The sequence below is a fragment of the Sceloporus occidentalis genome, unplaced genomic scaffold (assembly GCF_023333645.1).
Source record: "Sceloporus occidentalis isolate IW3139 unplaced genomic scaffold, rSceOcc1.0.p SCAF_67, whole genome shotgun sequence".
Taxonomy (NCBI): Eukaryota; Metazoa; Chordata; class Lepidosauria; order Squamata; family Phrynosomatidae; genus Sceloporus; species Sceloporus occidentalis.
Window position 1 is genome coordinate 5,115,182 of NW_028317047.1, and position 15,290 is coordinate 5,130,471.

The 15,290-nt window shown below is 43.6% G+C and overlaps 1 protein-coding gene across 1 annotated transcript in view; it reads right to left on the bottom strand.

Moving 5' to 3' along the window:
- The window catches only part of LOC149286670 (protein PTHB1), a 269,256-nt gene that overhangs the window by 204,471 nt on the left and 49,495 nt on the right, over positions 1-15,290 (bottom strand). Inside the window, exons 5-6 of the mRNA XM_089493849.1 lie at positions 14,738-14,912; positions 12,262-12,346 (exon numbers count right to left, since the gene is read on the bottom strand). Coding sequence (XP_089349975.1) covers positions 12,262-12,346; positions 14,738-14,912 — 260 coding nt within the window. The remainder of the gene's footprint in view (positions 1-12,261; positions 12,347-14,737; positions 14,913-15,290) is intronic.

Consider the following 15,290-nt stretch of genomic DNA (forward strand, 5'->3'; position numbering starts at 1 on the left):
GACGGTGAAACACACGAAGTTTGGCAGGAGCATGTATATTGTCCACAGGTTCCCAGGAACGGTCCGCCGCCCCGTAGCCTTTCCAGTGGATGAGGTATTCCAAGCGTCCGTGTCGAATCCGGGAATCAAGAATGTGCTTTACCTCGTATTCGGGATCCCCTGCGATCGCCACAGGAGGCGGAGGAGGGGAGTCTGTCGAGGTGCTTGCAGGTGATCTCCACGGTTTCACGAGGGAGACATGGAAAACAGGGTGAATCCGATAGGAACTGGGTAGCTGGAGACGGACAGCAGCAGGACCAACCATCCCCACAACGGGAAAAGGGCCGTTGAATCGAGGGCCGAGTTTCTTCGTGGGACAAGATAGGCGAAGATGAGCGGTGGAGAGCCACACCTTGTCCCCTTGTTGATAACTAGGTGTAGGAGAGCGCAGACGATCGGCGTTGGTTTTGTACTGGATTTGCGCTCTGATGATGTTGGATCGAATGACGCGAAAAGATCGGAGAAGACGTTGGAGTCTCGTGGCAGCTTCGGGTACAGAGGCGGGCACAGGAGAGTCAGGCAAGGAAGCAGGGTGGTAGCCAAAGTTAGCAAAGAATGGCGAGCAGCCAGTGGATCTGTGCGTTTGATTGTTGTAGGCGTACTCTGCGGTAGGTAACAACGTGACCCAGTCATCTTGCAAGTAGGTAACGAAGCCGCGTAAATACTGTTCAAGTATTTGATTGACTCGTTCCGTTTGCCCGTTGCTCTGTGGATGGAAGGAGGATGAGTAACAGGGCTGTATTCGTAGTCCTTTGCAGAATGCACGCCAGAAACGAGAAGTGAACTGTGTTCCACGGTCCGATGTGATTGTGCGTGGTAAACCGTGGAGACGAAAGATCTCCTTGAGGAATAACGAAGCCGTCTCAGTGGAGGTAGGTAGACCCTTGGTTGGTATAAAGTGGGCCATCTTGGTGAACCGATCCACCACAACCAGGACAGTAGTGAAACCGCGAGAGGCCGGCAGGTCAACAACAAAATCCATTGAGATGTCAGTCCATGGTTGTTTGGGTACTGGCAGTGGCTGAAGAAGACCAGCGGGCCTGCCCCGTGAGGTCTTGGAGGTGGCGCACACTTGGCAGGCTGAGACGAAGGCGACTTTCTCCTTACGCATAGCCGGCCACCAAAATGATCGTTGAATTAACTCTTCTGTTTTCCTTATTCCCCCATGTCCAGCCGTCAACGTAGCGTGATGCAACCGCAGAATCTCGCGGCGTACAGGAGGCGGTACGTAGATCCTCTCACAATGGTAGAGCAAACTGTCTTTTTGTGTGCAGAAATGAGGTGCGGAGACTCTTCCTGGTGAACTATGATAAAGGAGTCTCTCCCAAATAGAGGGAAACATAGCGAGAAAATGGCCGTTTTGGAGAATGGTCTCGTCGGATCCGCTTGTCCTCTCGGTCTCACCCGTGGTGCGGGAAAGGGCATCGGCTTTGCCGTTCTTTGACCCCGGGCGATACGTGATGCCCAACGAGCCTGGCGGGGTTTGAGGCGTTTAGCGGTGCAGAGGTATTCCAGGTTTAGGTGGTCGGTAAAAACCAAGGGTCCAAGTGGTGTCTCCATTCCTCCAGGGCTGCTTTTAAAGCCAGCAATTCGCGGTCACCGATATCATAATTCCTTTCCGGGGTTGACAGTTTCTTGGAAAAGAAAGCTACCGGGTGTGTGATTCCCTGGGGGTCTTTTTGAGACAGGATGGCCCCAACTGCAGAGTCAGAGGCATCCACTTCCACTATGTAGGGTCTGGAGGGATCAGGGAATGCGAGTATAGGCGCATTAGTGAAGAGGCGTTTGAGACTGTCAAAGGCCTCCAGGGCTGAAGGGGACCAAACGAACCGGCCTTCCTTTTTGGTTAAGGCTGTGAGTGGTTGCACTACCCTGGAGAAGTTACGGATGAATTTGCGGTAGAAGTTGGCAAAACCTATGAACCGTTGCACCTCCTTTTTGTTGGTGGGACAGGGCCAGGTGGTGATGGCTCGGATCTTCTTGTCGTCCATTTCGATCCCTTGAGGGGTCAGAAGGAAGCCGAGGAACTCTACTGTGGTGGTCTCGAACACGCATTTCTCCAGTTTTGCATAAAGGTTGTTATCACGTAGCCTGGTGAGGACACAGTGCATGTGACGTCGGTGCGCCTCCAGAGACTCCGAATATATCAAGATGTCGTCTAGATATATCACAACGAATACATCAAGATAGTCCCGAAACACATCGTTCAAGAAGTGTTGAAAAGTAGCTGGGGCATTACACAGGCCAAAAGGCATCACTGTGTACTCAAAATGTCCATAACGTGTGCGAAATGCGGTCTTCCACTCGTCTCCTTCTCTGATCCGGACCAGGTTATAGGCTCCACGGAGGTCCAGTTTAGTGTATATATGGGCAGAGCTCAGGCGGTCCAATAATTCAGGTATTAATGGCAACGGGTAACGGTTTTTGATAGTGACAGCGTTCAGAGCCCGGTAATCTATGCAGGGTCGCAGGCCCCCGTCTTTTTTGCCAACAAAGAACAGTCCTGTTCCTGCTGGGGAGGTAGACGGTCGTATGAATCCTTTCTTGAGGGCCTCGTCGATATAGTCCTTCAGGACCCGGAGTTCTGGACCAGAAAGGGGGTAAATGCGACCATATGGGATAGGCCCCCCAGGAAGCAGGTCGCTGAGACAATCGTAACTACGATGAGGTGGCAGTTTATCTGCGCCCTTCTTCTCGAATACGTCGGCAAAGGCACGGTAGGCCAGAGGTACAGAAGGTGGTTTGTCGTTGGTGGGTTGGGTCTCCAGTGCGAGTAGCTGTCCCTGATAGGGAGTGGCTTGCAATAAACAAGAGGCCTTGCAGAAGGAGGAGGAAAAGGTGATAGAGCCCCTCTCCCAATTGATATGAGGATTATGCTGTCTTAACCAGGGAAGTCCAAGAATAACGGGAAACAAAGGTGACTGGACTAAATCGAAGCGAATGAGTTCGTGATGGTGAGTACCGAGCAAAAGGGCCAGGGAGGTGGTTTCTTGGGTGACTGGGGCGGAAGCCAACGGGTTACCATCCACTAATTGGATGTGCAAGGCCAAGGGCTTGGTGAGATGGGGAATGTGGTGTGCCTTGGCAAAGGACAAGTCCATGAAGTTCCCGCTGGCACCGGAATCCACCATTGCTGTTGTGGTGATGGGTTCCTCAGTCCACTGTAGGGAGACAGAGATGGAAAAGTGAGGGGCAGCACGGAATACCGCGAGTCTCTTTGGCGTGTGTTCTGTGGACAGCTTACCTCCGAGCCTGGAGGGCCTCACAGGACACTCGCGAAGCAGGTGGCCGGCCTTGCCGCAGTATAGACAGAGGTTCAGTGATCTCCTCCGAGAGCGCTCCACAGACGAAAGCGGGCCCCGGAAGAGACCTATCTGCATGGGTTCCTCTGGTGCAGGCGTGGTGGACGGGGGAGACCGGGTAACGGTGGGAGCAGAACTTTGGTAGGCACGGCGTCGTGGAGGACTGGAGCCCATGGTACGTTCCAGTCTACGTTCCCTTAAGCGTCAGTCGATCTGGATGACCAAATCCAAGAGGGCCTCCAGAGAGGTAGGGATGCCAGTGCGTGCCAATTCGTCCTTCAATGAGTCCGAAAGACCCAGCCGGAACTGGTCAAGGAGGGCGGCCTCATTCCACAGAGATTCCACTGCGGCCTGGCGGAAGTCTGTAACGTATTCCTCAACAGGCCGCCTGCCCTGTTTGAGGTGGCGTAAGGTGTTCTGGGCTGTGATGGCTCTCAGGGGATTGTCATAGATCTTGCTCATAGCGGCCTGGTACAAAGACCAGGACTCAAGGACGGGATCGTTGGTTCTTAGGAGGTGATGGGCCCACTGTTGAGGCTCCCCGGTTAGCAATGTAATAACAGTGTGGACCTTGATACGGTCTGAGGCATAGGTGCGTGGTCGAAGAGTAAACATCACCTGACATGCCGTAAGAAAGGTCCGGAATTGGTGTCTCTCCCCCGCAAACTTGTCCGGCATGGCTACCTGGGGTTCAGGGACAGTGACTCCCTCAGGAACTGTGGCTGGCGTAGCTTCAAGGGGAACTGCAACATGAGGTGTTATGCGTTCGGACCGTAGTTCCTGGAGTTGCATCCGGAGGTCAGCGAGGTCTGCTTGGAGCTCCCCTACAGTGCGATTCAGGGAGGTCAACTGGTGGGCCATGGTCATAAGGGCATCTGCCACTCCTGCGGACTCCATTGTTGGCTCAGATATTATGTCAGACACCACTAGGTGTCTGTGTTCCGTTCAGAGAAGGAGCCCAATATGCAGGACGACCAAAGGAATAGGGAAGCAAAAAACAGGTGTAGTTCAGACTCACTTTACTAGGTACAGTCCAGGGTCTGGATCAAGCACAGGTACAGGTGACGGTACAGGTGCAGGCACAGGCACAGGTATAGGCGCAGGCACAGGTGCGGTAGCAATACAGGTGCAGGCACAGGTGTGGGTAACGATACCGGTTCAGGCACAGGTTCAGGCACAGGTTCAGGCACAGGTTCAGGTAACGATACAGGTGCAGGTATAGGCACAGGCACAGGTAACGGTACAGGTGCAGGCACAGGTGTGGGTAACGATACCGGTTCAGGCACAGGTTCAGGCACAGGTTCAGGCACAAAACAGGGCAAGGAGCACAGCACTTGGGACGCTATGTAGCATACAGAGCGTCTCAGAATATCTGACCACTGTTGAGAGGGAGCTTGGGGCTTTTATAGGGATCACAGGTGTGACGTATGATGTCACACCTGTAGATCCAGCCCTAGTACCATGAACTCTAGAGGGAGACGGCGCTGGAAGCCCCTCTACAACTTGCCTCCTCAGTATCACCTCCCATCTTCCCCTGCACACAGACGGCAGAAGGAGGAGGTGCCGGAGCGGCATGAAGAAGCGCCGCCCCTCTCTCGGCACCCGACGCCGCTCCATCGCCATCTTCCCCAGCTCCCCACGTGGATGTGGGGAGCGAAGAAGCAGCCAACCGAGACGACGCCGGCACCAGGGGTCCGGGAGAAAGCCGGCGCCGACCCTGCGTGCCGGTACGTGCGTGACAGATTTGGTAAAGTGAAATTAAGAAAATAATTTTTTTTAATTCGAAATAATAAAAATCAGAAAAGTGGTGCGTGCATATTTATTCACCACCTTTGCTATGAAGATCCTAAATAGGATCTGGTGCAACCCATTACTTTCAGAAGTCACATAATTAAATAAAGTCCACCTGTGTGCAATTTAAGTGTCACATAATTGCAGTATATATACACCTGTTCTAAAAGGCCCCCAAACATATGGAAGAATGTACTCTGGTCAGATGGGACTAAAATTTAGCTATTTGTCCATCAAGGAAAATGTTATGTCTGGTGTAAACCTAACACCTGTCATCACCCTGAGAACATCATCCATGTTTTTCCATCAGCAGAGACTGGGAAACTGGTCAGGATAGAAGAAACGATGGATGGTGGTGAATACAGGGAAATTCTTGAGGGAACCCTGTTTCAGTCCTCCAGAGACAATGACCCTAATTATACTGCTAAAGCAACACTCAAGTAGTTTAAGGGGAAACAGTCTTGGAATGGCCTAGTCAAAGCCCAGTCCTCAATCCAATTTAGAATCTGTGGTATGACAAAGATTGCCGTATACCAGTGGAACCCATCCAACTTGAAGGAGCTGGCGCAGTTTTGACTTGAAGAATCTGCAAAAATCCAAGTGGCTAGATGTGCCAAGCTTATAGAGATGTACCCCAAGAGAGAGACTTGGCTCTACACAGTATTGACTGGGGGGGGGGATGAATAGTTATGCATGCTCTGGGTTTTTTTGTCTTATTTCTTGTTTGAATATGCAAAATATTTCTTATTGTGCAAAAAAGTGGTGGAGAATCAAATGATACAAACCGCCAACTAATCCATTTGAATACTAGGTTATAATGCAACAAAATAAGGTATATGCTAAGGGGGTGAATACCTTTTCAAGGCAGTGTATATGGACACAAGTATTGGGAAAGCTGACCATTACACCAACAGACACTTTTATGACATTGCATTCTAAATACATAGACATACAAGACATTAATAGGTAGTTGCCCCCCCCCTATAACAGCTTCCACTTTTCTGGGAAGGCTTTCCACAAGATTTTATGAAGTTTCTGAGGCAATTTCAGCCTATTCATCCAGTAGAGCTTTTGGAAGGTCAGGCACTGATGTTGGACAAGAAGGTCTGGCTCTCAATCTACGCTCCAGTTCATCACAAAAGCGTAGGGATTTACCAAAATGAAAATTCTGGACCGAAACGGAGCAGAGTCATGTGACATGACGTAAATTCACGTGAGTCCACTGGGTTCCTGCTTCCCCTGGCCGGCAAAAAAGGCATTTCTCGCACAGTGTGGGTGCGAGTAGGGCACAGGTAAGCAGCAGGGCCCCTGCGGACGTGGTTGCTGGGAGCTTTTGCCCCGCAACTAAATTTGGTCCACAGGTTAGTGGCTGGGTTAGCCAACCCAGCCCTGGTGGTCATGTGGCTGCATCGGGCACTTCAGTGAGCAGCAGGCCCACCGAGAATTTCCTGGTTAGCCAACCCGGCCCTGACTTAGCCTATTTTCAGGTAGGGGCCTGGAGCTGCAGCTCCCTCAGCCCCTACGTTAATCCGGCCTTGTGCAGCAGCCATTTAGTTTAGATTTAGGGCGCCCTGTGGGCCAAATGCCCCCCAGCCCAGCCCGCCTCTGGATGGAGGTAGATTATTTTCAGCATTTTTTTTTTTTTTCGCCATTTTGCCAATAATGCCATTTTCGGATGATATTTCTGTGCATCTCTAGTTTAATGAGGTTTAGGTCAGGGCTTTATGCGGGCGAATCAAGTTATTCTATTCCACAATAAGAAAGAGGTAAAAATGGCTTCCATGGGAGAGACGCAGAAGAAAACCACTGCTGACCAAAAAGAACATTTACCAAAAAAACATCTTGATGATACCCTAGACTTTTGGTATAATATTCTGTGAATTGATGAGTGAAAAGTGGAACTTTCTGGAAGACATGGGTTACATTACATATGGCATAAAGCTAACACAGCATTACACAATAATCACTTAATGCCAACCGTAAAACACGATAGTGGTAGTCGTATGGTCTGAGGTTGCTTTAGAACCTTAGCAACTTGCCATAATTGATGGAACCATGAATTTTGCTCACTACCAGAAAATCCTGAAGGAGAATGTCAGGCCATCTGAATTATGCAGCAGGACAATGATTTGAAGCCCATATGTAAGCCTGAATGGCTCAAAAGAAACTAAATGAAGGTTTTGGAGTGGCCTAGTCAAAGTATTTGAATTGGCTTAAAAACCTCCAATGTGCCTGAATGAAAACAATTCAGCCAAGATGATTAAGGAAAAGTTTATCCACAGCAATATAAAAGACCAATTGTCAGTTATAACATTTGATTTCAGTTGTAAACAACCAGTTATCAGGTTTAAGGGCAATTACTTTTTCACATAGGTGACATAGGTTTTGATCAAGTCTTTACTGACAATAAATGAAATGATCAATGAAAAGCTGCATTTTGTGCTTACTCACATTGTCTTATATTTATCTTAGTTGGATGATCTGAAACATTTAAATGTGTAAAATAAGCAAAAATAGAAGAAATTGGGAAGGGTCAACTACTTTTTCACTGCACTGTATGATTACTAAGCTTTTATGTGCATATACTGCAATATTTTGTTTATGAAGAAAGTGCATAGTATCAGCTGTAAACTAGAGCCCTGCGCGGGACAGCTTTTTTAATTCCGCTCCCACTGATTTTTTTTCCGCTCCCGCAATGTGGATGTTCTACTCCCGCCTGCATTTGTGGCCAATTCCGCCCGCTCCCGCCACATTTGTGGCCAACCACGCCCAGCTCCTTACCTGAACTGCAGAGTTCCCGCGCAGTCCCGCAAGGCTGCCTTCTTGCTGCTCCCTCACAGCGTCTCTTCTCTTGCTCCGCCCACGTGACTCTGTTTTGTTCCTGGGCGGAGCAAGAGAGGAGACGCTGTAAGGGAGCAGCGAGAAGGCACCCTTGCAGGACTGCGCGGGATTACCGGGACCCGCAGGTACAGTGCCTGACCGCCCGCTCGCAGCACCAGCAAGACCACCCGCAAGTTTCGCGGGACCCGCCTCCCAATGCAGTCCTCTACTGTACACTTAACAGTAGTGGGTCCAGTCTATAAATGTACAAATCCCAAAATGACTTTTTTTGTATAGTATAAAGCTACCCCTATTAAAAAGTAATGTTTAACCCTTACGTGACAATGGCACGAATTTGGTGCAATTTACAGCTGGTATGAACATGGTATGAATTTACAGCTCCTGGTATATGTCACTGTCACACAACACCCCATTATGTGTTTAGCAAAATCTCCTGAGTACAGTGATACCCACATGCATGGGTTTGTGGGGTTGTTAATTGGGACATTGTTGAATCCGGCCTATTCAATTTAACCCATCAAATCATAAATTTTTTAAAAGTAGACACCCCATGGGCATTTAACATGTCAGTATTTTAACTCTTTCCATGCAAGGATTGTTTAAAGATATCTCGCTAATTTTAGGACTTGTTCATAAAAAAATATTTTATATATATATAATTTTTTTTTTTACATATTACCAGTTATTTATTTTACTAATCACATTGTGATTAGAAAGCTGGGCACCATTGACTTGCATGCTTGAATTTGTTTTTTTTAAAGGACGCGCCGCAATCTCACGCGTCCTGGGGCGAAGGTAGATTGATTTCTACATGACTGTCCTGGCATGTAAATTGTTGCTAACTGAATGTCATCTGCTACCTTCTTCCTCTGCATGTGTGTGCAGAACTGAGGAAGGAAGGCTAGTCATCTAGATAGTATGGTTTCTAATGCTGTAAAGCTCACTGTAGACACAATAACATATGTGTGCCTGTTACAAAGATTACCATCATAAAAACATGTATGTAATAACAATTTGCACATTTAGCAGTTAGTTCTGAATTTTAGTCTATAAAAAGTATTAATGTGCACTTTTACCAAAAAGCTAAAAATAACAGTACAATGTGAAAGTATGACACCGTTTATACATATATTCATCAGCCATAACATTTTGACCACTTAAAGGTGAAGTGTATAACACTGATAATCTTGTTATCACGGCACCTGCCAGTGGGTGGGATATATTAAGCAGCAAGTGAACATTTTGTCCTCAAAGTTGATGTGTTAGAAGCAGGAAAAATAGCAAGTGTTGAGGATCTGATCAACTTTGACAAGGGCCAAATTGTGATGGCTAGATTATTGGGTCAGAGCATCTCCAAAACTGTAGCTCTTGTCCGGTGTTACTGGTCAAAAGTGGTCCAAGGGAGAAAAAGTGGTGTACCTAACCCGTGTTGTCAAATCCAACAATCTACCGTAGCTCAAGTTGCTGGAAAAGTTAATGCTGGCTCTGACAGAAAGGTGTCAGAACACACAGTGCATGCCAGTTTGTTGCACCAGTCAGGGTGTGCATGCTGACCCCTGTCCACTACCGAAAGTGTCTACGATGGGCATGCTAGCTTAAGAACTGGACCACAGAGCAATGGAAGAAGGTGGCCTGGTCTGATGGATCATGTTTTCTTTTACATCATGTAGATGGCCGGGTGTGTGTGCAGCATTTACCTGGAACACACATGGCACCAGGATACACTATGGGAAGAAGGCAAGCCGGCGGAGACAGTGTGAGGCTTTGGGTAATGTTCTACTGGGAAACCTTGGGTCCTGCCATTCATGTGGATGTTACTTTGAAACGTACCACATACCTAAGCATTGTTGCAGACCATGTACACCATTTCATGGATACGGTATTCCCTGATGGGATTGGTCTCTTTCAGCAGGATAATGCACCCTGCCATAAAAGCAAAAATGGTTCAGAAATGGTTTGAGGAACACAACAACAAGTTCAAGGTGCTGACTTGGCTTTAAAATTCCCCAGATCTCCATCCAATCGAGCACCTCTGTGAGATGTGCTGAACAAACAAGTCCGATCCAAGTGGGCCCCACCTCCCAACTCACAGGGCTTAAAGGATCCCCTGCAAACTTATTGGTACCAGATACCACAGCACACCTTCAGAGGACTAGTGGACTCGACAGGTCAGGGATGTTTTAGTGGCAAAAGGGAGACTTACACAATATTAGGCAGGTGGCCATAATGTTATGGCTGATCGGTGTATATATTCACTAGCTGATGTGCCTGTCATTAAAATGATCATATGTGTCTCACCCACTTTCGCATTAGTTTCCAATCATATCTGAGTGGAGAGCTACCCCTAACAGAGCAGCAACTGTGAGGACTAGTGTGAGAAGGCCTCATGGGGGGATGGCTTTGGAGCCTTGGGCTGCTTTACCTGGTGTACAGACCATACAAATAGCATGGGGGGTCACCAAGAGAGGAATAAAATCAGGTCTGCAACCATTCGCTGCACTGATTGCCACTCTATGTCTGTGAGGCTGTGATTTCTGTGTTACAGGCACAGAGTGTGACACGGCTTTAAAATATATAATGAAAAAAAGATTTCACTTCAAAACATGTTTGATTATACAGAAAGAAAAAAAAAATTATATTTCATGCAGGTTCAGTTCTATAAACGTTTTAGTAATGTATGCAGTATGATTAGCAGCATTAAAAGGTTTACACAGAATTTATGAATATGCTTTTCTTTTTGTTTTACTTAGTTAGCTTAGCCTTTGCTAAGGTTATGAAACAAAATTCCTTTTCAATCAGAACTCTTACAACAAGGAATAACAGAAAAATATCAGAAAAAAGTACTGTTGTGGTTGAAGTTATAACTGGAGACTGAAAGGAAAGCAAAGTTACCAAAAATCAAATGTGCTTAAAAAGACTACAGAAAGGTGGTGAAAGATAATGATATAAAAATACCACCACACATTTAGGCTTTGAGAGGAGATGAAAGCTGTGGTCAGCCAGATCATTAAAACTGAGTTATGCATGTTATTTCTGAAAGATGATACAAAGATGGTTTTGAAAAAAACGTTCGTAAACCTATATTCTATTACCCAAAAAAATGTTGAACGTTAATGATTTCTATGAAAAGGGGGATTGGCACTGAACAGTAAATTGCTGCTCATTTTGAATATTTGAAATTTATTAATAAAAGGAAATACACTGCACTAATTTTGAGGATGTGCGCAAAATAACCAAGGTATGATGAGATATCGCCACAGGGAATTTTTTTTTAAAAGAATGTCAACTTAATTTATTAATGCATGATTTCTTTTAGCAGCCCTCTATGACATGTCACTGACATTTTTTAATTAATATAGTGACTTAATACACACGACTACACAGGATGTGTGACATATGTAGGGACATTATATAATATAGAATTGTAGATGATTTTGATGACAAGTACCTAACTTTAAAGTCATTGCTATGCTTAGGAAGCACAAACAGAAACCGGTCGTCTTAAAACCAAGTTAAATACATGAAAAACTGAGGATTTGTTATGATTACGTGATAATCCTAAATAGCATCAGCGATATGAACATAAAACGAGTCTCATGTGGTATGAAGCCGGAGACAGTAATACATGCTTACTCAAATATGATGAGCAAAGGAATATTATATCAATTTAAAGGAACTAAAACACAAAGAAAATATTGTTTCTTTTATGACCAAAGGGAGTTTTATAAACATGTGATAAAACTAAAAGTATTCCCTGCCATATGCACTAAGGAAACTATCAGGTAGTGTAAGTCTGTGAAACAGCTGTGTCTATCCACTGAGATACTGCTAACTACACAGCATACGAATACCAACATTGTGCTGTCTTTAGTCTTGAAGCTGCATTATTAACTATGTACTTAATGGGCAATTTTAATATCAAATGCGTTCATCCATGTCTGCATTAAAACACAATTCATTCCCAATAACCTATAAGAAAAGTCTTTGATTTCCTGAGACTTCAGATCTTGTGGTCATGCCAACCAGATTATACTAGCATATGCCTTAGATAACAGGCCAAAAATGTTTCCTTTGATGGGTTGATTTTAACAAACGAGTTTACATCAAAGTTGCGGTGCTTGATATATATTACTATTGAATATTTGAGATATACTCACTCAAATGATAAGTGCAAAAAAATTGGTTGTGTAAACAATCCTAAGGCTGTCCATCAGGAACTTTTCCTGCCCTACATAGAAACCGTCACATTTTCACTACATGAAATTCCAAGAAAAAAAAAAAAAGTTACCACCAGTCTTTTCCCAGCACCAATCATTTGCTGTTCTGTCTCCTTCCTGGTATTTGCATCTGTTGCGACAGCAAGCACCTGGTATCTGTTGCAAACAATAAAGAAATAAAGGTTCTGAAAGATATGTTTTATGGCTTATAAAAAAATACTTTGAGGAAACCATTTACAAATGAAAAGACTACCAATCAAGCAAATAACTATTAACCAGTTTACGTTAAACTCTTCTATACGTAATAAATGCATGTTGCTTTTCTTACCTTTGGTACCTTGACATGATCAGAATGCTATGATCTAACACACAGGGAAGGGCTTTGGAGGAATGACAGGACTTTATTACTAGGCAACTGTAGTATTTAAATAAAAACTTTTAAGCATAGTTTTAAAGAGACTGGAAGTATTAAAGAGAAAAGCAAAATGAAGGAAAGCTTTCTTTTATTTCTCTATAGATGATGCAGAACATATCTGGGGATATTTAAGAGGGCCCCCTATGTGGAATAGCTACTTTAACGGACACAAAAAACAATGTATAGACATGTCTAACCCTATAGCGACTATGTTAAATGCTAAGGTGCCATTTCCCTAAAAGGGATAGGGGTTAGGTGACTGGAAGAATGTTGTTTTTGCAGCACTCTGTGGGCCACACAGGAGCTGTAGACACAACTGATTTAATTCTGAATTGATTTTTTTTTTTGTCAGTAATAGCTTTGAACAGCTTGTTTTTAGCCAACTACTTTGACTGTATTAACTGAATGAGCATTAATTGGTATAGTTTACATTCAATCAGTACTCTCTCAAACTCTCTGAGTTCTGTGGAGTTACTCGGGACTAACGCGCTGAAACGATTTATAAATACACAGCAGATATTTCAACCTGTTAAGAAGAAATACTTTATACCCTTTCGGCTTTATTCACTGTGCCCTTAACAATCTGGCCCTGTAACGGTCATTCTTTATCATAGCCAAACTACTAATAGAAATAACTGTGCTGTGAAACAGTCATAACATTCTTAAAAATGCATTTGCATGTAAATCCTTTTAATGCATTACATTCTCATTCATTTTCAAAACCGCTGTTTAGAAAGAAGACTACGCTATACCAGAATTCAAAAAAGTTGCTCAGTCCCTGTAATTTTTGTGGCCAATACTGAACTGCTTTGAAAGGCTGGGTGTCAATTACTGCGTAACAATTTCTGTATTTACAATGCACAACTCACTCTTGTTTTCTTTGAGTGTAATAGTAATGAGTAGGAATAGAGAAGTTAGTTATACCCCCTGGGCTGTAACATGTTACTTAGTGTTTACCAAATGATGTCATGGAAATAGCAATACACTTTTATGCTTCACTGCAGTTGTAGAAGTATTCATTAACAAACTCTTGTAAAGTGGATTAAAACACAGGTCTTGCTATCTACTAGTTGGAGTGAAGATTATATTTGTGTTTGACTTTTCAATTATATTTCCATGCATTTGGAACCGAATTCCAAGGCCTTAGTCACTGTATAATTTTATTTTGTAAAAGTCAACTTTAAATTTATTTTGGGATGCTGAAGAACATTCAAGAGAATTATTTAGGAGACAATTTAGTATGCCCAATATTCCCAGTATACCAGAGTATATTTACATTATGGAAAAAATTTACTGTACATAGCTTCTTACATCTTTGTAGATACATTTGATTATACTTTGGACAAACTGAAAACAATGCTACATGAGGTGTTTATAATGTTGATGTGACATTTGTATTGAATATCTCTAATCTCTATTTGTTCAGAAATGCCTTTACCGTTACTACAACCATTGAACACCTAAATAAGACCTAGTCTGCCCATTTTTCCTGATAAAAAGACTTGGACCCTAATCAGTCCTTGCTCTTGTCTTCGCGATAGCTTGATTGGTATCCTATGCATCCCTCACTGTGTTGGCCGCTACCACTTCTGATGGGAAGCTACTCAATTTACCTACTATTATTTCAGAAAAGTAAAGCTTCCTCACATTACATGTAATCCTTCAGATGACCCTGACCATCCAGTTTTAGATTACAACCTTTTGCTTTTACATTTCCCTTCTTTGAAATAAACCTCACTCGTGTACTTTGTTAGAAATATTTAAATACTCGAAGGGACTTCTCACTTCTCTCCTTCAGACTATACCTTAGTATTTCCTGATCATTTTTATCTTGCAAAACATTCACCATGTTGGCAGCCCTTCTCCAATATGTAAATATCCTAATATATTGTCTCTGGCAAAATGGTTATCATAGAAACCATTTTTATGCTCTACTGACTTTTGTAAATTTTTGACAACTCAAAATCTAAATTTTTCCATTAGTCTTCAGGAAATCATCTTACATTGTTATGTTTAGTCCATAAACTGTGATATTTAGTGTAGTAAGAATATAATAAATAGTAAATTTATTGATGTTCAATCAACATTGCTTTATGAAAGTTTGAGTTTAATAATTTGTCTTTAATACTTACTTATAGCTTTCAACCTGTTGGCAAGACGAGACAGTAACAAAGGAATCTGTCCTGGGGCTGTAACTCAATGGACCTGGTAAAAGAAATCCTGGCAAGTACCGACCAAACGCATAGCTTTCCTGTTCAAAAAACATGAGCATCCCATCCATTGACTGGATACAAATCAAATCTCGACCTTTGGAGGAAAAAATTAAAACAAAATAACACCCTTTTTATACATTGTCCAACACTTGTATTTTGTGAAAATCTAAGAAGGCCCAAGGGTAAGCAGCTCTTATCATTTCTTCAGATACCATTGTTTTTATCATATTATCTAATTTCCCATTAAAAAAATTATGAAAATTTGGAAGGAAAAAAAAAACACTTTTTCTGACTTTTACCCGAAAAATATTTTACTCATCCAAAAAAAGCTAATGAAAAAACCTGCTAAATAGATTCTATTTGTCCTGAGTTTAGAAATACCCAATGTTTTTATGTTTTTTTCTGCAAGTTATTGGACAATAAGTACAAGTAGCGTTTTGCCATTTCAAAGCCATTTTTTCCCAAAGCTGGT